At 40.6% G+C, this 27,294-nt stretch overlaps 1 protein-coding gene across 1 annotated transcript in view; it reads left to right on the top strand.

The window, feature by feature from the left end:
- Positions 1 to 26,791, top strand: part of NWD2 (NACHT and WD repeat domain containing 2) — a 309,581-nt gene extending 282,790 nt beyond the window's left edge. The window contains exons 5-7 of the mRNA XM_029589587.1: positions 246 to 387; positions 10,178 to 10,767; positions 21,037 to 26,791. Coding sequence (XP_029445447.1) covers positions 246 to 387; positions 10,178 to 10,767; positions 21,037 to 24,978 — 4,674 coding nt within the window. The 3' untranslated portion in view covers positions 24,979 to 26,791. The remainder of the gene's footprint in view (positions 1 to 245; positions 388 to 10,177; positions 10,768 to 21,036) is intronic.
- Positions 26,792 to 27,294: the final 503 nt, after the last annotated feature.

Genomic DNA, 27,294 nt, shown 5'->3' with positions numbered 1-27,294 from the left:
TTAGCAGGGCTGGATTTAGGAATAGGCAACTTAGGAACATGCCTAGGGCATCAAATTCTGAAAGCACCCAAAAGCTGGGACTTCCCCAGCTGCACACACACTCTCACACATACACTCTCACACAAGTCTCTGCCTTTGAGTGCCCTAATCTTAAATCCATCCCTGGTTTTTATGTGCTACCTCTAATAAATTGATATTAGGAAGCTATGTTGAAATGCTCTGACTGGTTTTGAAATGTTTTCTAGATGAACTCATCTGCAGATTCTGTGAATGAGAAGTGGCAGGACGTAGCAGAAGAGATTAAGAAGATTTTTAAGACAGCAGTTAAGTTACTTCACGAAAAAGGAAAAATGAAACACAGTCAAGCAAAGCGATATCTAGCATCTGGTAAATGCATTTTCCAGCCTCTTATATTCATAGTCTATTGAATGTTCTTGAGGGCAATTTCATTTTCCTCTTATCAGTTAGTTTATCAGGCTTGTGTACTAAATTGTGGACAATTCTGCAAACGGGGCTTCATGCATTCTAGTGCACAAAGTACCATTTGAGAAAGTTTCTGTAGAATTTTCCCTTTCTAATACCGAAATTTGGCATGTAGTCAGCTATCCATGAAATTGTACTTAAATTCAAAATGAATGAGCTGTTGTGATGCAAGATCATGCAAGGCAGCTCAGTTTTTAATTCAGTGAAAAATTGGTGTATGAAAACATCTTTGTGGCCTGGTTATTGCAAAAAAATAAAAACTACACCTCGATGAGATGTAGTTATCTTATTGGCCAGCCTGCACATTGCAAATCTTACAGAAAAGTTTGCTATGGAGCTCATGTGCATCCATAGCAAACTGTCGCAGGAAAAGTTTACTAACCAGGGAATTCCATGGGTTGTTACATCGGCTCCTAGTTTATTTATTGTTAGCATCATTATTTTAAAAAATCATTTACATTTTTAAGGGTACCAATGAACTTTAAAAATATAAATCTTTAGAAACTTGCAGGCAGCCACCACTGGAGCAGAAAATCTGACTACATATTTTGATGACTGAGCTATATGGCCACTTCTATAGCGAAAAAAGACTGATAAAACTCTCATTATTTTAACTACTCAGTTACAGATGCTGCTGTACTAATCTACAGGATTTCCTATGCATTTTCAGACATCGTCACCTGAAAGTTGGCTGTCCATGCAAAGGAGCTGTGTAGTAAACTTATGCATGAAACTTTATTACAGGGTCAGGCAGAAAAAGCTATCTACACGTTATTGAAGTGCAGTCATCTTTTTTTCTAAAGGCAAGCCTGTGAAGATATTTTTGTGCACCAATTTTCATGAAATTTGTAATTATTCAGCTGCCTTGCATGATATTGCAAATAAAATTTGCCATGAAATTTTACTATTTGTGAATCCAAAACCTGTGATAAATTTTGCAAATGGAATTTCACACACAAAGACATGAGAAAACCCTAAATTTGGAGGGTTTCTGTGCATTTTGGAGTATTAATCCCCATTTGCAAAATTTTTTGTGCATTAATACATCAGTGTTGATGTTAGCTAAACAGAGGCTCGGGGTGGTAATGTGACTTGCCCAAGTCACAGAGAATCAGTCACAAGTCTTATAGACTCTTCCAGTTTTTAACCACTAGAACAAACCTGAACTGACTGGGCAAAATGTCTACTCCCTTCTATGCAGAAAGTCCCTCCTACTTCCTGAAAGCTTTATTTCTGCCTGAATTTGTTACAAAAAGCAAGCAGAAATGCCCGCTAAAAACAAATTATTTATAATGGCCTTGGAAAGAGATATTAGATGTTTGGAAGATAGTAGTTTAACAGTTGAGTACAGCAGCATTAACTTGGTGTTCTTAGAGTGATAATACCAAATAGATTTCAGGTTCAAATATATTTCATATGTGTACTTTAGCAATACTATATAGATACCAGCAAAACGTCATGAACACATTAGCAAAATATACAGGAGAGAACAGACACAGAGAGTTGTCAGCTGAGAGTAACATTTCTCCAAGGGTCACTTTAATTCCTAAATAATATTGGTTTCTATTTGTACCACAGAAATATCCAGTTTATATCCATTTTATATTAGCTTTTTTAAGTCATTCTATTTACATAATTTGCAAAGTAACACTTCTAGCAAATTGTGTAAAGAATTTAGGGCCTTATTCAAATAAAATTCTTTTTTTTTCATAGGCACAGAATAGGGAAAATTCATTTCTGAATAATGCCCTTACTTGGCTGTTGAAACTGGCAAAAGCATTAGGATATTTTTTTTCTCAATTGTTAGTTTATTTTTAGGAGGTATAAATAGTAACATAGTAGATGATAGCAGATAGAGACCAATTGTTCCATCCAGTCTAAACAGTTATTCTGCTCTACACTACTAAAGATATATCCCAGCTGCAATCCTAGATACTTGGCTGCTTGTAGAATATTGCTTCGTATACAAGTCAGTTTTTGTTGTCTTCTCATTCTGGGTAGAGAAGCATACAAATTTGCTTATTTAATCCAACATGTAGGCCTTCTCCACCCCCTCCCTCCCCTCATGTCTTACCATAATGGACTCTTGACACTTCCAGGTTAAAGCACCTGGACACTTCCAGGTTAAAGCACCTTTTAAGCTTTTAACCCGTACGCTCTATGGTAACCCTTATATTTATTTCCTGCCCTATCTTCTTTCCAGCTTGTTTGCAAGCTTCCAAGTTCTCCTTCCCTGTTGATTGTAACTTTGACTTATTCCTACCTATTGTTTTCTTTCGTTTACTTGAAATGTTACTCCAGTTATACCCTTGTTAAATGTAAACCGATCCGATATGGTTATTTACTATGAAGGTCGGTATAAAAAACTGTTAAATAAATAAATAAATAGATAAATAAATAAATAATGCTTTGAAATCTAAATAAGTGAGGTTGTTGCTCGAAACTAGTGAGGCTCTTGCCACAACATCAGGCAACCTATGTCCCCATGTTCTTGCTAGACAGTACTTAGCTACCACCAACCTGCCAGCATCGACTCAGTTGGTTTCTGGAGAACCAGCCAGCATTATTCCAGTTGGGTTTTGCAATCTGCTGGATCCCACCAGTTTCCTTTATCTGAGCCTTGTATTCTCTTTATCACATCTCTGCTCTGTTTGAGGGTTATTTATGATGCTGTAGCCTCCTAACCGTGTTCCTACCCCTGCTCTCTATATCTGCCCCAAGCATTTTTTAATTCTGTCACACTACTGGCTACTACTTCTCTGCTGGTAAGTTGTTCCAGGCATCAACCACCATCTCAGGAAAGCATTTCTCATGTTTCATCTGAATCTTCCTCCCTGTAATTTCAGATCATGATTTTATGTCCTTGAATTTTCTCGTTTCTGTGGAATATGTAACCTTCCCTGCCAAATATTTGAATGTTTCTATCATGTCCTCCCATTTACATCTTTCCTCCATTGAGTACTATTTGGAGTGCCTTAAGTCTGTCTTTGTAAGGTTTGACTTACATGTCTTGCATCATTTGGCTGGTGGGGGAGAGGGGGAAACAGTTTTCAAACTGCCCCTTATTGCTACAAGGTCCGTGGGTAATTTTTACCCTCTATCTTTCGGACCTCTTTTTCAAAATGAAAATACAGATGTATTGTCACTTTGAAAACTGATCCACAAAGTATCCTCAGAAATTTTTACCTGCTTTTTCTGTGGATGGTTTTCTCAGGGAAAATAATACTCATAGATGTGAAAATTCAATTTACACATACTATTTTCCTTCCCAGACTTAAACATGCCCCCTTCTAATAGGGATTAAAATAAGTTCCCTGTGCAACAATGCATGTACTGATAGCAAGGTAAAGGGTGGGGAAATTGTAGACAACCCTTTTGCTTGGGAAAATTGGTAATTATTTGTGTTTTTTTCTATACCGGCATTCACGGAAGTTCGTATCATGTCGGTTTACATAAAACAAGGGGTGAGCAATACATTATAACTCATAATTACTCAAGAAAATGGCCTTTGAAAACTATCCTCTCCAATATCACTTTTCTGAACAGCGTCTATGCTCTTAATTTCCTAACAAAAGTATGTCCTGCAGAAATGAACAAAATACTCAAGGTGGAATCTCACTAATGGCCTATACAAGGACCATATTACCTCCCTTTCCAGCCTGTGATTCCATATAATAAAGCAATTCTTTACAGAAGTGGAGGAGTGTCTACCTTGAATTTTTCTAAGATGATTACTCCTTGATCTCTTTCTTAATTTAAAAGTTTATTATTTAACAACTTCCTAATAATTAAGTTGTGGTCAATGGATTTTTGCATCCCAAGTATTTGATTTTATACTTTAGCATTGAAGTCCATTGTACAAAATTTTGACCATTCTTACAGTTTTTTTTCCAAGTCTCCTTTCATTTTTTCACCCGTTCCAGCATGTCTACTCCTACAAATGTTTGTATCAAGCAAGCATAATTTCCCCTCAAGTTTCTCATCAATGTCACTAATAAAGATATTGAAAAAAAAAAACTGGTCCCAGTACCAAGGCCTGTGATAATCCATTGATCATGATGCCTTCACCAGAGCGAACTCCATTTACCACCATGTTCTACATGCTGCTACTCAACCAATTTCTTACCCAATGTACAAATTTTTACTTACGCCCATATAATTACCAATCTTCTATATAAAGCAGCATCTAAACCCTAACTGAAGTCAAAATGAGCAATGAAAAACTACACTTCCCTGATCCACTTGTGCCACCTCATTAAAGAACTCAATCAAGTTTGTCTGACAGGATTTTCCTTTTATGAAACCATATTATCTGGTACGGCCTACTTGTTTCAAGGTGCTACACTATCTGTTTCTTTAGCTGTGGATCCATAGTTTTGCCCAATACTGAAGTTAGCTAATCACTCTATAGTTGCTCAGCTGCTTCCTGTCCCTACTTTTGTGTATCAGGACAACTTCCACTCTCCTTAGGTCATATGAACATAAGACTTGTCATACTGGGTCACACCAAAGGTCCATCAAACTCAGTATCCTGTTTCCAACAGTGGCCAAGCCAGGTTACAAGATAGATTCCAAGTTGCTTATCCCAAGAGTAAGCAGGGGATTTCTGTAACTCTCCTTTAATAATGGTCAATGGACTTTTCCTCCAGGAACTTCTCCAGAGCTTAATTCTGTGTTGAGTATCCCCTGGTCTTTGTACTTTTCAAAAACGTAAATAACTGATTCACGTTTTTGCATTCCATTTCATTCATTATTTTATAGATCTCTATCATATCTCCCCTCTAACCTCTTTAGCCTTTCTTCATAAGGGAATTGTTCCATTCCTTAGAATGTCCCCCCTCCCCCATCTTCAAGGCAAGTTGAAAAGAGCTGCAGGGGTGTGGTTCTTTTAGTATTCTAGGGATGTACACTATCAGATTCCATGTTCTTATTCACTCTCATTTATGTAAGTAGTCCATATATCTCCTCCTCTATAATTTGGTTTACAGTCATTTCACATTTACCAAAGCCATATCTATCCTTAGTTCAATCATCTTCTTCATCTGTAAATACCAAGGAATGTATTTAAGGTTCTATCTTTTGCTGATCCTCTTTGTGTTGGGAGATAGGCTTGGTCCTATCTCTAGGGGAGTTGTGAGCCCTTGGATCATGGCGCTGCTCAGGAAGGAGCCCCATGACACACCGAGAGAGGTGAGAAGGTATGAGCACGGGCGGAGCAGGAACCAGGTTGGCTCAGCCCTCCATTGAACCTGCACAATGCACAATAAAGCTCTGGAATTTGTTGCCAGAGGATGTGGTTAGTGCAGTTAGTGTAGCTGGGTTCAAAAAAGGTTTGGATAAGTTCTTGGAGGAGAAGTCCATTAATGGCTATTAATCAAGTTTACTTAGGGAATAGCCACTGCTATTAATTGCATCAGTAGCATGGGATCTTCTTAGTGTTTGGGTAATTGCCAGGTTCTTGTGGCCTGGTTTGGCCTCTGTTGGAAACAGGATGCTGGGCTTGATGGACCCTTGGTCTGACCCAGCATGGCAATTTCTTATGTTCTTATGTACTCGCACCAATGAGACCCAGCAACATAATGCTGGTCTTGAGAGTAGCCCTCCGGCCACTCGATAGCCCTTCCGGACCCGCTGCTTGGGAATGACGAGTGCATGAGGCCAGACAGAAGCTAAGGACAAGAACTAGATAAGACATGGATACTTGGAACTTGGACAAGACGAGGACACTTGGAACTTGGACGAGATGAAGACTTTTGGAACTTGGGACTCGGACGAGACGAGGACTCTTGGAACTTGGAACACAAGGACACTTGGAACTGGTAACTTGGAACTTGAAAGCTGAGAACACTTATAACTTAGAGGGCACTGCCCTTCAGGGTGCCCTACACTGCTCACCGTGTGCTTGTCACAAACCACCCTGTCCCACTGTGCACCCTACACAAACTGAAAAGGCTGGTTGCGGAACACATGGAGAGTGGGACATGCGCAGGACTGATGCTCAGGACAAAGGGAGAACATGGGTAGTGCTCGGAGAAGGATCCAGCCGGAAGAGGGCTCTAATGACTGGAAATGGACACCGGATCAATACGGATTTACTCCCGGGGTGGTCAACTGTAGGCAAGGTCCGGCGGGTGAGACTAGGCTTGAACCCGGAGCTAGGAACTAGCAGACACATCAGGGTCAGGATTGGAACATAGGACGTCAGGATTCAAGACTCAGAACTTGGAACTCGGAACTTAGAACGCAGAACCTAGAACTCTGAACTTGGATTCATGAGGACCCAGACTGGAACATAGAACATCAGGAACATCAGGGCATCTGGACATGGAACATCAGAAACTTCTGGACTAGGAACAAACGTACTTGGAACATCAGGACTTGGACGAGGAACATCTGGGCTTCTAGACATCAGGACTCCTGGATGAGGAACATCAGGACTTGGAACATGTGATGAAGGAACTCCGACGAGGGACGAGACGAGGAACATCAGATGGAGAAAATCAGGAAAGAGAAGAACATGGAACACAAAGCCATCTGGATAGGAGCAGACCACGGAAGACCTTGACCGGAGAAGAGGCGACATGGATGATCATGGAATCCAGTACGAAGGCCCCAAGAAACAGGAAATGGGCTGAAGCAGGAAATGGACTGGAGCTGACATCCGGTTGGGCCGTGAACTTTTCCCGCCGCTAGCCCTTTAAATAAGTTGAAGAGGTGCGCCCCAGCACCTAGGGGAGCCCAGAAGTGAGGCAGCAACCTGCTGCAAAGGCAGGCAATGATGGCAGCGTCCTGCTGCATGAAGAGCAGGGCCCGGCGGCGGCACTAGGCCGTGAAGAGAACTCGGCGGCGGCTTCCTGCCTCATGATGTGGAATCGGCGGCAGCAGTTTCTTGCTGCTTAGGTGGAGGCTTCCTGGTGGCGGCACTAGGCCGTGAAGGCGGAGTCAGCAGCGGCTTCAGGGCCGCACAGAAGAACATCGGCGGCTCTCCTTGCCGCGAAGAGCGGCGGCGTTGGGTGGAACAGTGGTGGTGTCAGCTGGGCTGGGAGGAGCGGCGGCATCGAGCAATGGTGAGTGGAGGGTCTGCTTGCAGGATGGGCTCCGCAAGCAGGATTGTAACACTTTGCAAATACTATTTTCTCTCTTCATCTTACCTATTCCTCCTTCAGATTCTTGCTTCAATCTTATATAGTTAAAGATGTTTTATTACCTCCATTTATCAAGTGGACAATATTTAAGCCTTTGTTCTTCATCTGCCCTGCCTGCTTCCCTTTGTTTTACCTGATTACTCTGCATGTCTTCCTTCATCAGTGTTTGTTTTTTTAATTTTTGAATGCCAACTTTTTTCCTCTTACCATTTCTCTTACCTCTTAGAAAACCATATTGATCCTTTCTCTTTTTAACTTTGTTAACCTGCCTTACACAAAGATTTGTTTTCCTTCAAAGTACTCCCTTTTACCATTATCCAAAGTTCCCCCATATCCTTCAGCTCTTAGAATACCAAGAAGTCCTCTTCAACACTATTGCTTATCTTCTTGAAATCAGGCCTTCTTGAAGTTCATGGCAATAGCATAGTGCCATTCAGGTCACAATTTCATATTGAACTACGCAATACAGTGATCACTAGATCTTAAATATCTTGCCATGAGGCCAGTGACACTGACTCCATATATCAATACCAGATCCAATGTGGACTCTTCCATTGGTTGCTTTAGGAATGACCCTTGCAGGACATCCAGGACTTTTCTGCTCCTAGCTGACATTGTAGCACATAGGCTGCAGTTCACATCCAGCAGACTAAAGTCACCTTTGAGCAGGACCTTCCCTTTCCACCCCATTCTGATGATACTCCTCAGAATCTACCTCCTTTCCCAGTGCTGGAGGTTTGTATAATACTGCCATGTATATACAGTTTCTCTTAGAAACCCACGGTGATTCAACTTGTCCCTGTTTTCCCCTTTATCTCGGTAACAATTATTGTGTCCTAGTATAAAGTGCTGTTCATCCCCTCCATTTTTCTACTCTGTTTCTTTGGAAGAATTTGTAGTCATGGATGGCCCTGATTTCTAATACACCAAGGCTCAATGATTGCAACTATATCTAAATCTTCCTCTGTCATGATGGTCTCAAGGTCTGTAATTTTCTTATCTGAACTTTGAGCACATGCACATATTGAATGACTCTCCAAAATGAAACTTTGCTTCCCTCTTTATTTCCTTTTGTTCTCTTCTTATTTTTAAATGTGGTGGCAGCTATTTCTCATCTACTTTTGTTTGCTACCTCCTGTATGTGTTGGTCTGATTTATTTTGGGTTTTCATCCTTTCAAGGCTTACCTTGCTCACCTCACCTGTGTGTCTTGCAGGGAAGAACAGTTTGATTCCAATTTTTCTTAGTTTAAATACCAAGATAAAAGAACGTGTTGAGAGGAAACTCACCCAGAGATGAGATTTGTGCAATGTTCTCTCAACCTAGCTTGATGGACTCTCTACCTGGGTAACATCAAGCTAGGTGGAGAGAACATTGCCCAAATCTCATCTTGGAGTGAGTTTCCTCTCTCCGTCGGTCCTCAGATCTTCACAAGAGACCACTGTTCTGATTGTATATCTCACATTGAATGTCAAAGTGGCCCCTAATCCCCTACACCACTACCTAACCCTTACCTCGAATTACTAGGTGGGCCTACCATAGGGATACAAATACCTATCTAGGGAAAGGACACTATGGCTAGTCTCTCTCTCTCTCTCTCTCTCTCTCTCTCTCTCTCTCCTTTAAATCTACTCAAACAGGCCTTTCAGGAGATAATGCAATAAAACCTTACCACCCGGTAACACTAGCTATTGCATGGCTTAACGCTATTCAAAACGGTGTAGTTAAAATCAGCATTACGTCTGTGAGATAGCATCTCGCACACTGGCATACCCAGCCTGCCCTTAACTCCTCCTCTTTTACAAATTTGATTCGCACCATACAATATGGTGCTATCGCATGCGTTAAAGACGTTGTCACATGCGATAAGCCCTTAACGCATGCGAAAACACCTTAGCGCCTTTTGATAAATGACCCCCCTCTGACAATGTTTGTGAAATGTGATGATGTGTTTGGGATAAAAGAGAAACCTGACAGATTCATTCATAATCAAAACTTAAAAATAAATTGTGCATTGAGCTTCAGAATATCTAAAGATGATTTAGATCAGGGAGCAAAAGGAAAATGAATTATTAATAAAAGAAGGATAGAACATTAAAGAGATGAGGCCCTTAGCCTCTGATGGAAAGATAGAATATTTGCCATTGAGCTGAACTCTCCCTCTCACCTCCTGCTCCCAGTGACTTAGTAGCTAATCAGGAGTATAATAATTCTTTAGTTGCCCTTACTTTTCCACTAACACTCTTGTTAAGGTGATATGCTGCTACAAAGCAAGGACAACTAGGAAAAATATAAGGCTGTGAACAGAGAATAGTTCAAAGCCTCTGAGCCCAAACTCAGACAAATCCTTCTCTGGGATCAGTGTGGGGCTCATCCTTTAGGAGTTCAATTTGGTGGTAAATGTGGAGTGTTTAGAGCAAACAAGAACTGAATCTAGTGGAGGACAAAGGCTTTGACAACTGATGAATGATTTTTCTGAACAGAATAAATATTTTCAGTTTCCTTTGAGAACAAGTAAATCCAACTTCCCATTATTCTGCTTTTTTCCAGCAATTGAAGATGAGTTTGATTTTGCTTTGGGAAAACAAACACCAGCCTTCCTAAAAAAGTGTGTTTGCTACATTAGAAAAATATCTAACATTGAGCGTTACATTAAACTTCCGGAGATGAACAGATACGTGGACACCATTATTCTGGATGGTAAAATTGTCAGAGACCCAGAAAGTCATGAGAAGCTGATAAAACTCAGGGATGAATTTATACCGACCATTGTTGCATCCTCTAATCTTAGAGTATACACTTCCGTTACCCATTGTGATATGAAGCTTGGGTATTCACAAGAAGTGGAGAATCATTATGTTGAAGGACTTGGGAAACAATTTTATGAAGACATGATTGATATCATTCAGGCAACAGTGCAACAGAATTTTGACACTGAAACAGATTCACTGTATGATGAAGTTTTACAGCACTTATCCTTATGTAAAACATACTCTTCTCTCTATGAGTACAGATGTGAAGCACTAAACCTGGTCCACAAATATATTCTACCCTGCAAAGCAGGAAACATTAATCCTCTTATCGTATATGGAGGCCCATGCACTGGGAAAACTCTTCTATTAGCAGAAGTAGCAAAGAAGGTAAATAATTATTTTTATATATTTTGTTGTACTTAGCATGATACAGCAGAAATCTAAATCAATTTCCATTATAGTATTATCAAAGGAGCTGTTTTATATACTGTATAATATACAGTAACTAGGGTTTGTCAAAGCGAAATTTTAGTTTCAATTAAACTGGCAGGAATTGTTTAAGATTATTTTTGTAAAACAAGGCAGAAATTGAAGTCATCTCATCTGATGGAAATCACCACATACCATAATTCAGAGGATTAATTTCCATATCTTTTAACTTCATTCCTCAAAACTACTAAACTAAATTACTTAATTTCTCATCCAGAAAGGTTCAAATCTAATCCAAACCCTTTTTGACTCATTTTGCAAACTATTTGGACAAATGTGCCTTTGCTTTAGCTTTCATTTTTGACCATGTGGATTGGTTGATTGATAGAGTTTCCATGGGCCCTTTAGAGCCCTTTGTTATATTAATTTTTTAAAACAAAGATTTTTTTTCACCAATTAGAGCAGATTTCTAGAGAAAGCCCATTTATGAAAAATTGGCAGCATCTTATGAAAATAAAATAGTAGATGATGGCAGAAAAGACCTATTGGCCAATCGAGTCTACCCACTTGTACCAGACTACAAGGATATATCCAGGATGCCAGCCAAAGAAGCTTTACCACTTGTAGATTATCATCAGTCTTTATCCGGGTCAGTTTTTGTTTTATCCATTATTGGTTCTTAATCATCCTGTGTAGATGAGTATTAAGATCCCACACTTAATCTACCACCCAGTCTCCCAATATCTTACCTCCAAGCTTTGTCAAAATCTGAACAGTTACATAAACTAGTCAAACCCTGAACTCAGGGGATTCCAGAACATTCACAGGGTCAGTCACAAAAGATATGGGGGCTACGTCCCATACACAGTCACAGGCCTCTTTCTTCAAGCTCCTTACAATGGATCCTTCATTGGGATGGAGGATATCCTCCCAGGCCCAAACTGTTAAGAGTGTCAGTCACCAAGTATATTTAAAAGAATCTGAGGGACAACTGCCTGGCATTAGAGCATAAATTCTTTACTGAAGCACTTGTGAAATAACAGGAATCTCTCACAGAATACACTTTTCTTTGATAAATCCACAATTCAGAAATAAATATTTGATTCAGCAACTGTCTGATCCCCCTTTTTTATTACTGGCCCTCTTGTAATCCTTTCTAAATTTAGGGACTCCACCAGCTGTTCCAACTGGAATTTAGGGTCTTCCTGGATGCTCCCTCCAATTTTGATTGCCTTATAGATGGTAACTGAATAATGCTGTAGCTCACTTTATATTCTTTTCTTTTCTTTACTTCCACTCCTCTATCTCTCTTTTGTACCAGTTAGGTACCTCCTCGTCTCTGATTATATACCAGATGAGTATATACTGCGAGTAAACACATTGTGAGTGCCACTTCTCCTGTACCCTGCTTCCTCTGCCTGGGCTGCTCTAAGGTAACTGGCCCAGTGTAGAAAAACGGAACCTGACACCCCCTTGGCAGCAGCTCTGGCACAGCACTCCCTCTTTCAGCAGTGGCGGTGGATTCTGCACAGTATATTGATCTCTTCCCCCCCATGCCCCCGCATTCTGCCCAGCACCAGTATCCCCTCTGCTCTTTCTCCCTGTCCACGTGCCCAGCATCCCCCCTCTCGCTCTCTCTTACCCCTTTCCTGCCCACCAGCCTTCACCCCTTTTTCTGGCCTCCCCTCCTCCTCCTCCTCCTCCTGCCTGCAGGTTGATCCTTCTTCCTGCACAGCATTCCTAAGTCTCCTGCCTGAAGATATCATATGGAAGGGTACAGGAAGGAAGGAGCCGTGGCACCCCCTTGAGCATGGTGCCCTGTGTGGCTGCACAGGTCATACACCTCAAAGGCCAGCCCCGTCCTATGCCTCCACTGATACTGAATGATTATCTTCTCCTTCTCCAAGGTTTTTGCCCTGGGGCTCTTTGGCTGAATGAATCAGATGGAAAACAATCATATTCCCAACCAAAAAGGTAAAATGAAGGGTTGAACACATTCCTTTCAACTGAAGGACTAAAATAAAGAATCTTCTCTCACCTGAAAAGGTAGAATTGATTTGGCAGTCTCTTAAATCTCCACAAATCCATGTACCACTGAATTTGGACATAAGATTTCTCCAGGAAACTGAAAAAATATTCCTCTCCCTTAGACTTTGAGTTCAAAACTCTACATCTACTCTAGGGGTTTCTGTTTTATATAATCACAGGAAACAACCATTACAGCAGCCTCATATAGGGGTGCTGTAGCACAGGCAATCCGTATATCTTTCCTTTTCTGAAAGCATAGTTTTTCTATGATGCCACACCCAATGGGGCCCTTCACACATCCTCCTCTAAGTAAATGTGGGACCACAGTTACAAATGTATTTCCGTTTAATCATACATCACAACATCAATTCAATATATGAGTCATAAATTACAGGAGAGCAAATAAAACTCATTTGTGTTGTGGTTGATCAGAGCATCACAGGTTCTGCATCTGGCTTTGCAATCCTCACTAAGTCTACCTTTTGTGACAGTTTACTTGGGGGATTTTTGCATTTTTAATCCCTCCCTAGTTAGTTGGGCCCTTCCCTTATTTCGGACTTGGTCCTGCTCCCCTATAAATAGTGGTTGAGCATGCTCAGAGCCAGTTTTTCTCCTCTGTTTGTTGGTCTCTGGTTCAGTTGGGTTTTGTTTGGATTTTCACTGTTTTGAGAGCAGACGTTCTTGGGGTTGACCCAGTAGGATCCACAGCCTTCATAAAGAGAACTATCAAGGACTGTCTCTCAAGGAGCCCTTGCAGACCCAACAGCGCTGTCTTGACAGAAAAAAGGAGTACATTTTCTTGTTTGAGAGAGTTGGGTGCTGTTTTGGAGAGTTTTGACCAGCTCCCACAAATAGGGCAATAACTGCTCTGCTCTGGATTGCAGCTGTTTGGCCTACAGCCAGTTAAAAATGGGTCTAACAACTGGGACTTTTGTTCGAAAATTTAATTGGCCATATTTTTTTTAGAAGAGAGAGTTTTTTCCTATCTCTTAGCCTATGCCAACTGAGGAGAAGAATTTCTCTACCCTCTATGAGAAAGGATTATTGAACACTGCTTCAGAGGCAAAGAGGAGAGTAGAAAGGAGGAGCACAATGGATAAAGAAACCACATCACTAGGGATTGTAATTCCTTTGTTGATGATGGTGCTTTCCATTTTAGCATGGATTTTTTCTTTAAGTTAAAGGAAGCCTAATTTTTGTGGAACACCATCCAAGTTTACTGCGTGAGTTTCTCCCCTATGGCTCCTTTGCTACTGAAGACTCTCAGTGAGTACTAATTGGAGAGCAGTTGTATGTGACTGGGTGACCATCCTACCACCTAGGGCCCCAGAGGCTTGGCCCTCCTCCCCACCACTGAACCTCAGCAGCCAAGGCTGAAGTCTGGGGTTACTGAACAGCGTGTGAGATTCAAAAGTGAAACTGTGACCCTGCTGTAGCCCCTGCATTAGGGATGCCCAACTCAAGACAGGGTTATAATAGAAAAAGGTTAGCTATCTGTAACATAAAACACATGCTAAAATACATTCATCCAAAAAATGAACATGGTAAGGAAAAACTTTTTAACCCATTTGAATAAGCAGACACCATACTATACTCAAGGCTTGGGAGTCTACAGAGGAACTAAATTACAGGGTCAATAGGGGTCCCTTTGGATAATTCTGTAAGTCAAAACTCTTTTAGTTGTGTGAACATTAAAGCCTCACATTTTCACAAACTCACAATGTGCACATTCTATGCAAAATAAAAAGACGCCCGTCAGTCTTGCTTACCAGACCTGCCACCATTTTCTGTTTCAGCATGAAGGCAAATCACAGGACGAAAACGAGTCTGATTTATAGCAGATTCACTGATCTCACCTGATACTTGACATGTCGTGATTTCACAGGGAAATCACATAAAATGAAACCATTCAATTTCCTTGTTGAGGCCGCGCGGGGTGACTGACTGCAATGGGTAAATCCATTTTTGTTCACATTGCCTCAGCCGTTATTACCACACTACCAATTTGGTTAGCTTCCCTAATTTCTCTTAGCATTTCATTGACGGTCTCACCATCTTGACCAGGTGGACAGTAGTATACTCCTATCACTATAGACTTCCCCAACACACAAGGGATTTCTACCCATAAATATTCGATTCTGCATTTAGGGGCAGATTTTATAACCTGCGCGCATGGCCTACATTTTTATGCACTACCCAGCGCACACAAATGTAAGCCCGATTTTATAACATGCGCGCACAGCCGCGCGCATGTTATAAAATCCGGGGTCGGTGCGCGCAAGGGCATGCACACTTGTGCACCTTGCGCGCGCCGAGCCCCGATGGCTTTCCCCATTTCCTCCCCCCACCTTCCCCTCCCTTCCCCCTATCTAACCCACCCCCCAGCCCTACTTAAATCCCCCCCACCTGCCTCTGGCAGGCGTAAATTGTGCACGCTGGCCAGCTGCCGGCGTGCCAACCCCTGGCATAGCCGCTGTGCCGGAGACCTCCGGACCGCCCCGGACCGCCCGGAACCGGCGCCCCACCCCCTCCCCGCCCCTTTTTTAAAGCCCCAGGACATACACATGTCCCGGGGCTTGCGCGCGTCGACGAGCCTATGCAAAATAGGCTTGGCATGCGCAGAAGCAGGTTTTCAGGGTTACACACGTAACCCTTTGAAAATCTGCCCCTTTGTCTCATGCAGGATTCTTATCCTGTTGGACTCTATGCCATCCCGGATTGCCTCCTGGGTGCTCATCTCTGTCATTGCGATATAATTTGTAACCCGGTATAGCACTGTCCCAGTGGTTATCCTCCTTCCAAGATGTCTCTGAGATGCCAATTAAGTCTATGTCATCATTCACTGCTGTACATTCTAATTCTCCCATCTTACTTCTTAGACTTCTGGCATTTGCATACAAACATTTCAAAGTTTGTTTTTGTTGTATTTTCATTCTGCTTTTTAATTGATAGGGATAAGTTAGAATTTTTTAGCTCAGGTGAGTTTTTAGTTACAGGCACTTGGACTGTTTTTCTTACTATTGGAACCTCACTGTTGTGATGCCCTAATTCTAATGCATCATTAGTATCCTTTGAAGATACTTCCCTCCGAACTGCTGAGCGACTGACAGCTTTCCCCTTTGTTCTAGTTTAAAAGCTGCTCTATCTCCTTTTTAAAGGTTAGCACCAGCAGTCTGGTTCCTCCCTGGTTAAGGTAGAACCCATCCCTTCAGAAGAGACTCCCCCTTCCCCAAAAGGTTCCCCAGTTCCTTACAAAACTGAATCCCTCTTCCTTGCACCATTGTCTCATCCACGCATTGATACTCCGGAGCTCTGCCTGTCCCTGGGGACCTGAGCGTGGAACAGGAAGCATTTCAGAGAGTGCTACCCTGGAAGTTCTGGATTTAAGCTTTCTACCTAAGAGCCTAAATTTGGCTTCCAGAACCTCCCTCCCACATTTTCCTATGTCGTTGGTGCCCACGTGTACCACGACAGCCGGCTCCTCCCCAGCACTGTCTAAAATCCTTTCTAGGTGAGACATGAGGTCCCCTACCTTTGCACCAGGTAGGCATGTTACCTCACACTCACCAGCCACCCAGCTGTCTACATTCCTAATAATAGAATCTCCAACTATGACGGCCAACCTAACCCTTCCCTCCTTGGCAGTAGGCCTTGGAGACACATCCTTTTCGCAAAAGGACAATGCACCGCCTGGACAGCAGGTCCTTGCTGCAGGATCCTTTCCTGCTGCACCAGGTTGATGCTCTCTAATCATGAGAACTTCTTCCTTCAAGGCAGCACCAGGGCTGCCAGTCTGAAGTTGGGACTTGGCTATTATGTCCCTGAAGGTCTCATCTATATACCTCTCTGTCTGCCTCAGCTCCTCCAGGTCTGCCACTCTAGCCTCCAGAGATCGGACTCGTTCTCTGAGAGACAGGAGCTCTTTGCATCGCATGCACATGTACAATTTCTCACCAGTGGGAAAAAATCATACATGTGACACTCAATGCAAAAGACTGGGAAGCCCCCCCTCTTGCTGCTGGACTGCTGCCATCATCTCAAATTTGTTCAGTTCCTAGTTAAGTTTTAGGTTGCTATGGGAGTAGGAATGTGTCTAATTAATGTCCTTTAAATGTATTAGTGAATTCACTGTTAGGACTGCCGGCCGCGGCAGTCCGGGGCCGAGTGTCATGGCTGCCAGCCGCGGTGGGCCGTAACCAGGGTCGGGCCAGCGGTCGCAGCAACACTAAGCCTTACCCAAGGTGCCGGGCTCGTCTGAGGCTCCTGCTGTGGCAAGCAGCCTTCTCTTGTGCTTTCTTCGCGGCCACTGCCACTGCCAAGCTCAGCCACATGGTTCCCCTTGGCCAGGCTGACTCCTCCCCCTCTGCCTCTGCCTCTACTAAGAGCCACACGCGCAGCTGAAGAGAAAATTTAAAGGAGCCATGACAGGAAATTATCATGGCTTCTCCTGGGACTCCTCCCTCCAGTTCCTGTATTTAAGGCAAGATCTGATACTCAGACATTGCCTTGGTATTGAGGCTCTGTGCTTGGTTCCTGTGTTCCATGTTCCTGGATCTGCTCTTCATCCCGCTTCTGCTTCTCCACCTTGTTGGATTGATTCTTTGGCTTCTGACCTTCGGACCAGCGGTGGTGATTTTCTGGTATTGACCTGGACTGGCTTTGGACCCTTCTCCTGTGTTGCTCCTGGTCTGGCTTTGGACCACTCTCCTGTGGTGCCCCTGGATTGGCTTCGGACCACTCTCCCATCTGCTTCTGGAGTGACTCTCAACCTTTCTCTGGGTTTCGACCCTTGGACCAGCTTTGGACTATCCTTCGACATCTACTCCCAGACTGATTACGACCTGTTGGAGGCGCCAGCCATCTGGAACCCACGACCTGCAGGAGGCGCCTGCATCCAGACTATCTTCAGTCTTCAGGGAGTCTCCTAAGTCCCAGCGGCCGTGTCCCTACGGGCTCCTCCTGGGGGGATCACGAGCTTCCAGGGTGAAGCCTTCATCTAACATCTACATCAGCAGGCCTTGCCATCCGATGGTAGAGACCAAAGAGGGTTGACTCCCTTTTTGGTAGCGCTGACTCTACCTCGGAACAAGGGTCCACTTTTTGAATCATAACATTCACTATATGTCTGGTAGTGGCCTACAGGGGAATGATCAAACTCTCAATAAGGTTTGTCGGGTTTTTTTTGTGAAAGTGGCACCTGCCTATAAATTAAAGGATGAGCTAGGGGTGGGTGGTTGAGGGGTGGGAGAGTTGGGAAATACAAACAGTCTAACTTCAGTTAGTCAGCCCGAGTGACTCACTGCTCTCTTGATTAACAAATGATGGTACCTAATCAAACCAAATCACACTACCTTAACACCTTTCCAAGGTGAGTGCTCAAGTTTTCAACCTTTTTACTTAGGTATATACTGCTCCTAGCTTATTTCTAGCTTCTGGCTACTCTTTTTTTTCTTTTTAAATACAAACAGACACTCTAACTACTGCTGCCTTACAGACTACTAAAAATAAACACATTAACTACTGATTATTAGCTGCCTTACTGACTGACTATTTAAAAATACAAACAGTCTAACTTCAGTTAGTCAGCCCGAGTGACTCACTGCTATCTTGATTAACAAATGTTGGTACCTAATCAAACCAAATCACACTACCTTAACACCTTTCCAAGGTGAGTGCTCAAGCTTTCAACCTGTTTACTTAGGTATACACTGCTCCTAGCTTATTTCTAGCTTCTGGCTACTTTTTTTTTCTTTTTAATATACAAACAAACACTCTAACTTCTGCTGACTTACAGACTATTAAAAACAAACACACTAACTACTGCTTATTAGCTGCCCTACTGACTATTTAAAAATACAAACAGCCTAACTTCAGTTTATTCCCTGCCTTACTGACTATTAAAAGCACAAATACACACAAACACACTAAATAATATTCCCAAAGAAAATTTCCCAAGCAAAAATGTACTGATTCCTTTCAGGCACCAGCAAGGTGATCCTCTCCTCTCAGTGACTAACTCACAAGTTATCCAAACATACCTGTTTGTGATGAACTAAATATTCTACTGTGAAACAAAAATTCTATTTTCATAAATCTACAAGTACAGAGTTCTATTAATTATATTGAACCTAAAGAAAATGTTATTGGACCAACATCTGAATTATACAAAGATTTGTTCACAGGCTTTCAGGACTATGTACAAGTAGGTCCCTTCCTCATGTCATAAATATCTAAGAACTTTTCAAGAATCCGAGAAATATAAAGTTTATTAATTTACTGAAATTATATCATTTCTCAATTACATAGAAACATAGAACATGATGTTAGGGCTTATGGTACTAATCTATCAGGTTTCCCAAGTTTATATCCTGGTGCAGTGCTGTAGCATAGAGCTTAGTTTACCTCTGACATTCCCTTTAATTCACTCTAAGGATCCTCTGTGCTTATGTTGTGCTTTTTCTGGAATTTTATAATTATGAGCATTTGTACTCATAGCCTTGTCTTCCTTCTGCATATCCTCCTCCTACCTCCTCCTCTTAATATGCCTATTTTTTTTACAGATAACCTTCTGAGATACACATTTATTTCTGATCACTAACTTTGTTTGATCAGAATAATAGCTTGATTTTAATCAGCCTCCATCTTCCACTTCTCTCATCTAGTTTAAATTCCTGCCAATATATGTTCCGAACTGTTCACTTAGGATCCTGGTTCCTCTCTCAGACAAATGCAGACTTATCTTTACAGTGCAAACTTCCATTGCATCACATTTTGCTCCAGATCCCAAGATATCCATATCCCCATCTCTACAATCATGTATTGAAAATTCTATGATGAATAGGTAATACCTCAGAAAAAAGTTACTCTCTTTGACCACTGCCTAAAGATCCTCCCCTAAATTCTTAAACTCTTGCCCAAATGGACTATGACATCACCCACTCCTTTCCTTTCTTCTATGTCAGCAATCTTAACAATTCAGTTTGTATCCTGGTTAGCTAAAGACCCTAGAAGGCATTTGACCTTCTTGGCTATCTCCTATACTGCCTCCAAGTCAATTCCTCTGATGATCAAAGTCCTCCACCAGAAGGAGTTGATTCCTGTTTTGGGATTTTCTGTCATGATACTTGAGTTCATTTTTATGGTGGGCCATTTATGCACTTTCCAACAACAACAATCTAAAATATACATGTTAAACGATCAAATCTTGTATACTTAATGTTATGCTGGCTTGAGTAGATGTTCCCTAAATACCATAGGTTTTAGGAATCATTTTCTCATCATCATAAGCTTTTCTGACCATTACCTGTATCATAAAGATAAATATTTCTTCATAAAACTTCTCAGTTTTTGGAACATTTTCAGTACTCTAGTAGTATAATTCCTAACTTATATGGAGTGAGCAAAAGTCCAAAAATGATACAATGTTTAATACTCTGACTGTTTTTTCATAATGCTACTGACTGTACCAGCATTCCTCCCAAATTCAACATGGGAGGAGGTAGGGTACAGTGGATGCATCTCTAAAATGTGGATCAAGAGAAACCTTGGGACATAAATTCAAGTCTTCTCCAACATTGACTGTGTGCACTCAGACCATTTGCATTTTCTCACTATGTCAACATACCCAGCTACAACTGGTTGATAACAGCAGCAACATTGTCCTATCTGTCTTATGTAAGCTTTAAAACAGTCTAGGTAAAATAAATGAAGTGCAAGTCATTCACTGCAGTTCCTGAAGTTTTAAATTGTAAAACACATTGGTATCTGGTTTGGATGAAAAATATAATGCAATTTCAAATATTCATTATTTTTATTAAATATTTATACTTTGAAAAATATTTTTTGCATCTCTGACAATAATAAGGGCTATTTTCAAAGCTATTTTTATAGGTAAAAAGCATTTTACCAATGTAGACTTTTAGCTGCATTAAGAGGAGGCATTCCCAGGGTGGGTTTAAGCTGGGAAAGAAAAAGTACAGGCATGGATAGAATTTTCTTCAGATCTTCATGTGTTCTTTTCCTGCAAAAATCTACCCATAGAAAAAGCAGGTACAAGTGACGCATATGCACGTTTCAAAGGGAAAGTCAGTATGGTCTTTGTCCCAATGTGACCAGATTGAAAATTGTCTTCAACCGCCTCTGTGTTTGTTATAATTTTGAATATTTTTTGATTAACCAGTTTATCATTCTGTGTTACAGGTCTATTCTTGGCTACAGGATGAAATGGGACCACAAACTGACCCTGTGGTAGTTGTAAGATTTTTGGGATCTACAGAAATGAGTTCAGACCTGAAGTATCTGCTTAAAAGTATTTGTGAACAATTAGCTGTTAACTACCGATGTCTACTACAGGCCTTCCCCAAGAAGATTCATGATATTCAAGAACTATTCATCAATCTGTTGAATGAGTCTTCAATTCATAGACCTCTGGTTATAGTATTTGACAGCCTTGAACAACTTTCAGATGGTGATGATGCCAGAAAACTGTGGTGGCTTCCTGTTCATCTTCCCCGTTCAGTACGAATAATTGTATCAACACTGCCAAATAAACATGGGATTCTGCAGAAACTGAGGTGCCTTATACAAGAAGAAGAAAACTATATAGAATTGATTCCTAGGGATAGAAAGATATGCAGTCAAATACTGAAACATCAGCTACTACGAGTTAAAAGAAAAGTAACATCAGGACAACAAATTTATGTCAATGAAGCATTGTCCAAGTGTACACTGCCAATGTTTGTGAACTTAATTTTTAGAGAGGTCAGGAACTGGAGATCTCACAAAGATGTTGATGATTCTTCACTTTGTGTTACTGTTCATGAAAATATAGAACAATTATTTTGGTCTCTGGAAAGTAAGTGTGGGTCAAGACTGTTGTCAAGAGCACTTGGCTACATTACAATGGCTAAAACAGGGCTGAGTGAAGTGGAATTGGAAGACATTTTAGCACTTGATAACAGTGTTATGAATGAATTAATGGTGAGTGGTAAACCACATAATCCATTGAGGATACCATACATACTTGTTGCAAGGCTTAAAGAGGACTTAACAGGATATCTGATAGAGAGGCAAGTGAGGAATGTAACACTTCTTGTATGGGCAAATAGACACTTGCACATAATTGCACAGAAACTGTATCTCCATAGTGAAGATGATATGCATGAAATGCATACCACTATGGCAGAGTATTTTCTGGGTTTTTGGTCAGGTGGAAGGCAAAAGCCTTTTTATAATGAACGCCAGTATTTGAATGATTGCCTTGATAATGATAGCAGAGCCCTCAATGATGAGGAAAAACATTTCAATACTGAGACATCTTTTGATCGACAGGTTCCTGATCAACCATGGGTATTTCAGTGCAATCCTTTGGAACCTGATATTTTTTTTGTCAATCACAGAAAAATGACAGAACTTTTGCATCATTTGACAAGAAGTGGGAAAACAGATGATCTATTGTATGGTATTACTATGAACTTTAGTTGGCTTTACACAATGATCAAAATTGGCCAGTTTGAAAAAGCACTTTCTGACATAGAACTGGCGTACAACTACTCACAGGAAAAGGAGCTCAAATTCCTTGCTACCACCCTTCGCAGTATAAAGTGCAAGGTATTAAAATATCCAGGGTCACTCTCTGCCGAATTGCAGCAGAGACTTCTCCCAGTTGTAAGTTCATTGCCTAAATTTAGACACCTTCTTTTAGAGTGTGACAAGGATGGACCAAAATATTGTTCAATCGTTCCATTGCATTCCTCCATGGATATGACTTATAGCCCTGAGCGACTTTCTTTGTCATCCAGTTACATGCATGTTACTGAAATTCTTCCTACATTTAATCCAAGTACAGTCATTGTTTCATTAGAGAATGGTTCCATCAGCACATGGGATGTGGAATCTCGCCAACTACTAAGACAAATTACAACAGCTCAATCTGTCATTTTAGGTATGAAACTGACAAATGACGAAAAGTATCTTATTGTATCTACAACAAAGAAAACACTTTTGATCTATGACAACCTAAATTCCTGTCTTTTGTCTGAGGTAGAAATTAGAGGGTCAAAACATGGTGGTATTGGAGGAAGCTGTAACTTTATAAATGGTTTCACTTTGTCCAGCACCCATGCACTTGCTTGGCTGGAAGCAAGCAAGGATGTTACTGTAATAGACTTACTTTATGGATGGCCACTTTACTATTTCCACTGCTGGTATGAAGTAACTTGTGTTCAGTGCTCTCCAGATGGACTATATGCATTCTGTGGACAGTACCTCAACACCACAACTATATTTCATCTTGGAAGCGGTGAAAAGATTTCAACAGTGACATCAGAATTTTCAGGTGGTTTTGTGAAATTTCTTCTCATTCTAGACCGTGCTCAAGAAGTAGTTATGGTAGACAATGAAGGAAGCCTTTCAGTTTGGAATATTGAAGAAATAACAAATCCACAGTTGACTGAAGACTTTGATTGCAGAAAGGAAGACAGTGATGTTGTGAGCATTGAGCTTTCTGAAGACCAAAGTGCAATTCTGATCTGTAAGGCACTGAGCATAGAACTCCTGGACACTAGTGTATGGAAGGTCACAGAAAAATTTAGGGCAAAACACAATGAGCGTTTCATATCAGCTGTTCTCTCAAAAAATGGTGACTGCATAATTGCTTCCATGGAAAATACCTCATCCATTTTCGTTTGGAGGAGGGATACGGGACAGTGTATGGCAAGTTTACAAGAAATCTCAGGAAACATAGTCAAATTAGTGAAATCAAATCATCATAACATGCTGCTGTCCTTAACCACCAGTGGTGTCCTTTCTATTTGGGATGTAGATATCATCACAGCTATGTCCAACATTGACAAAACTGGCAAACCCATCCAAAGTGTGGTGCTCCCAGGAAGAGGTGAATTGATATACACACTTGACGGATCAGAGGTTGTGCATAAGTGGAACTTTGGCACAGGGTTCATTGAGACAATATATAAACATGATGGTAGTGTTGAAAATTGTGTGCTCACCACCTCTGGTGAATTGATGGTTACATCAGATGACAAATGTAGCCAGTATGTATGGCACACTGTTTCTGGTGAAAATCTCTTCCGTATCAGCGGACAAAGAATATCCCAGCTACTAATTACACATAATGATCAGTTTGTTGTATCACTCTGTGAACAAAATGCATCTAGAGTATGGAGACTGGCCACAGGGCACAAAGTTTGTAACATTTTAACATCTTTGCAGAGCGCATTTATAACAACTGCAAATACTTTTGTAGTAGGTATGACAAAAAGCAAATTGTTAGCTGTCAGTCTTTGGACAGGAAGCATAACCAAGAAGTTTTGCTGTGATGATGGTGCAACCATTGTCAATTTTAAATTGATCCCTGACTCTCCAGACTTTGTTGTCTTTATTACATCTACTGAAACAGTGAACATCTGGAGTCTTACAGAGGAAGCAATTTGTAGACGTGTACAGCTTCCCAACAACTTCTTAAAGAACTTAGAGGACTTTGAAATATCTCCCAATGGGAAACTTGGTATTATATCCCGTGGTGATGAAAACATCAATGTGCTTGATTTGCACAGTGGCAAACTTCGTGTAGTTCATGCTTCTGGTGTTATCTGGAGGCAGAAGTTGTCTCGAGATGGGCGCTATCTGGTATACATTTGTTTCCGAAGTAGTGAAGATGATGACGACAATGGTGCAATCTCTAGTTTGATTGTAATGAGACTAGCTGATGGCAAAAATATTGGTGCTTGTTCCCTTTACAAAACTCCAACTTTTCTTGCTCTCTCACAGAGGCATCTGAATATTATTGTAGGCTTTGACGATGGGAGTCTAGGTACTTACACTGTAGTAGATCGGGTTGATGCTGCATTGAAAATTAAAATTGCTACATCAAACAGCCGTCAAATTTTCAACAATAAATCTCAGCTGATTAGGCCAAAGTGCAGTAATTACAGTTTTAAGGTGACTGCAGATTGCATATGGAGAGAGTCTACTGAAGTGTTTGCAAGAGACAGCCCCATCAACATGTCAGACCCTGGGGATACAACAGAGACAACACCAACCAAAAAGAATAATTACTGCTATGATAAAATGTGCTCTGCCATTGACTGCAGGGGACAAAACTTTGCTACTGATAATTGATTATACAGTACTCTTGAGCCTTAATTTGGGTTATTTTAAATATATTTCTTTACTCTATTCTTTAGTATGAAAATGTAAGAAGGATGATAAGAACCTTGTGGTATGTTACCATAATCAGTATTCTTAAGTTTCTAACAATAACTAACAAAAAATGTTGATGTATTTAATAAATGAACTGCAGAGGATGTTTTTGCATTCAAAACATGGTCATAGTCAAGAGTCAATTGGGAGAACTTTGGCTCATAACTAGCAATAGTTTTATAGTTTTTACACCATAATTAAAGTGAAAAAAATTAAGAACTTAGGATGATCCTTGCTTTAATCAGACATGCAAGCCTATCTAATATACAAAGCATACTAAACTACTCATTCAAGTAGTGCCAGGCTTGTGGAACCTTCCAACCTGAGGGTAAACCTACATACTGCTCACGGCTACTTAGATTGTACCCATGTAATTTAAAAACAAAGTAGCACTTTACTTGATGATGCAGTAACAACACATAACCTAATATATCCTGCCAAAATCAAAACACTTGATGCATTCCACTATAGTTTAAAGAAATACCGAGCAAAAACCAAGTAGGTAATCACATGTGATTAGAACCAGGCAGACGTATTCTGCCACCTTCACAACTACATGTATGCTACAGGTCAGTCTTCGATTAGGTTCAGTTGAGTTGTTACAAGTTGCAAAAAAGTATTTGCATGTAAATGTTTCCAGTTTATGTATAGAAAAGATAACAAAAGATTACTTATTGCCTAGTTTATATATACAGTACAAAATTTAAACATTGGAACTTCTTTGTTCATGTGTCTGTCACACGTATAACTAGGATGTAATGAATACTTTTTAAAAAAAAGAAAGTGCATTACTGACAGTCAGTCACTCGTTCAAGTCATTCTTTGTGTTGAAAGGTTAATTTTTAAGTGTGAGAAATCTTGCAATTCCCTACAGGGTCAGTCTTAGAAGGAAGAAAGTCTTCAGCCATGACATGTACTAATGTTGATAACATTTGCCTTATTACCATTCCTTTTCTTTCTTGTGTTAAATGCAGATCAAATGACCAAATACTCTGGGACTTAACAGAATGCCTACATGCTTTATGTGCTGAAAATGTTCTCTAATATCTAAAAGATGTCCAAAGGCTCTTTACTGTTCCAATTTGTAATGAATTTCTTATTTCTACATTCATTGTGTGTTCCTTTGCTCCTGTTTATTCCTTATGCTCCACTTCCTGCATAAAGACTGTTCTGAGCCTTTTATACAGTGCTATTCATTTTAAAGTTAGAAGCTGTGAATTATTGCAAAATGTTTATAAAATGTGTTTCAAAAATTGCTTACAAAAAATGGCTGTTGACATCCCGAAAGGTATAAGGTCCCCCCTAGCAGCCCTCCCCCCCAAAGCATTCATGCACATGGCATGCACTTGGCAATTTTTTCAGAGAATTTTAATAAAATCCATTTTCTCTTTAAAACTTGGATCTTTGTGCCACTAAATTTAAAAATGTCAAATGAATGCCAAACTAGGGTTTAAAGTAGTGTGTGGATGTCCTGTGTAAAAGCCAATATAGTGTATCAAGTGACTTGAATGACTTTTCCTAACTTATTTGCAACTAATAGATCATACTGAATGTTTTTATGTAAACTTTGTATTGTTGGGAAGAATTACCCAGTCAGAGATTTATATTTTCATAAATGTTAAATTAGTAAAATTTTGTTACAGAGTTGTTAAATTAGAAATCTATTGCAGTCTTCAAACAATATACAGTCTTGTGTATGCATTGTTTGTATGAATAAAGCAACAAAAACTACTGCATTTTTTAAAGTTGGGAATTTGCTTTAAAGAAAAGAAAGAAATCTATGCCTAGAGGAAATACTGTACAACAAAAAAACATTTTTACAATACGCACCTGAAGAATGACAACAAAATACAATTAACAAGTTATGAAAAGGTAATAGACTCAAATGAAAGGCAATCATACAGTAATGGCCATCCTTTTTTCATGCCTCTACCAGAAAAAACAAAGCCAAACTATAAAATCTACAGTATTTATTATGGTATAGCTCCAAGATTTTGCCTTTCAACCCTCTTCATGTAGGGAAAGCCTGAGCTCCATGGAAAAAGGGATGGGAGACTACAAGGGAAGGGGATAGATCTGAAAGCAGTAGGATACTAGGAAAATGAGTAGGTAATGAAAATGGGAAAGAGGAGGCTTTGCATATGATGGAAATAGGCAGGAAAAGAATTAGAAGGAAGGAAGGTGACGACAAGTACAGGAGGCAATAAGACAACAATCAGGGCCTCGGAGGAAATA

This window comes from Rhinatrema bivittatum, chromosome 1 (genome assembly GCF_901001135.1).
Source record: "Rhinatrema bivittatum chromosome 1, aRhiBiv1.1, whole genome shotgun sequence".
NCBI classification, from domain to species: Eukaryota; Metazoa; Chordata; class Amphibia; order Gymnophiona; family Rhinatrematidae; genus Rhinatrema; species Rhinatrema bivittatum.
This window is presented reverse-complemented; position numbering and strand designations above follow the sequence as displayed.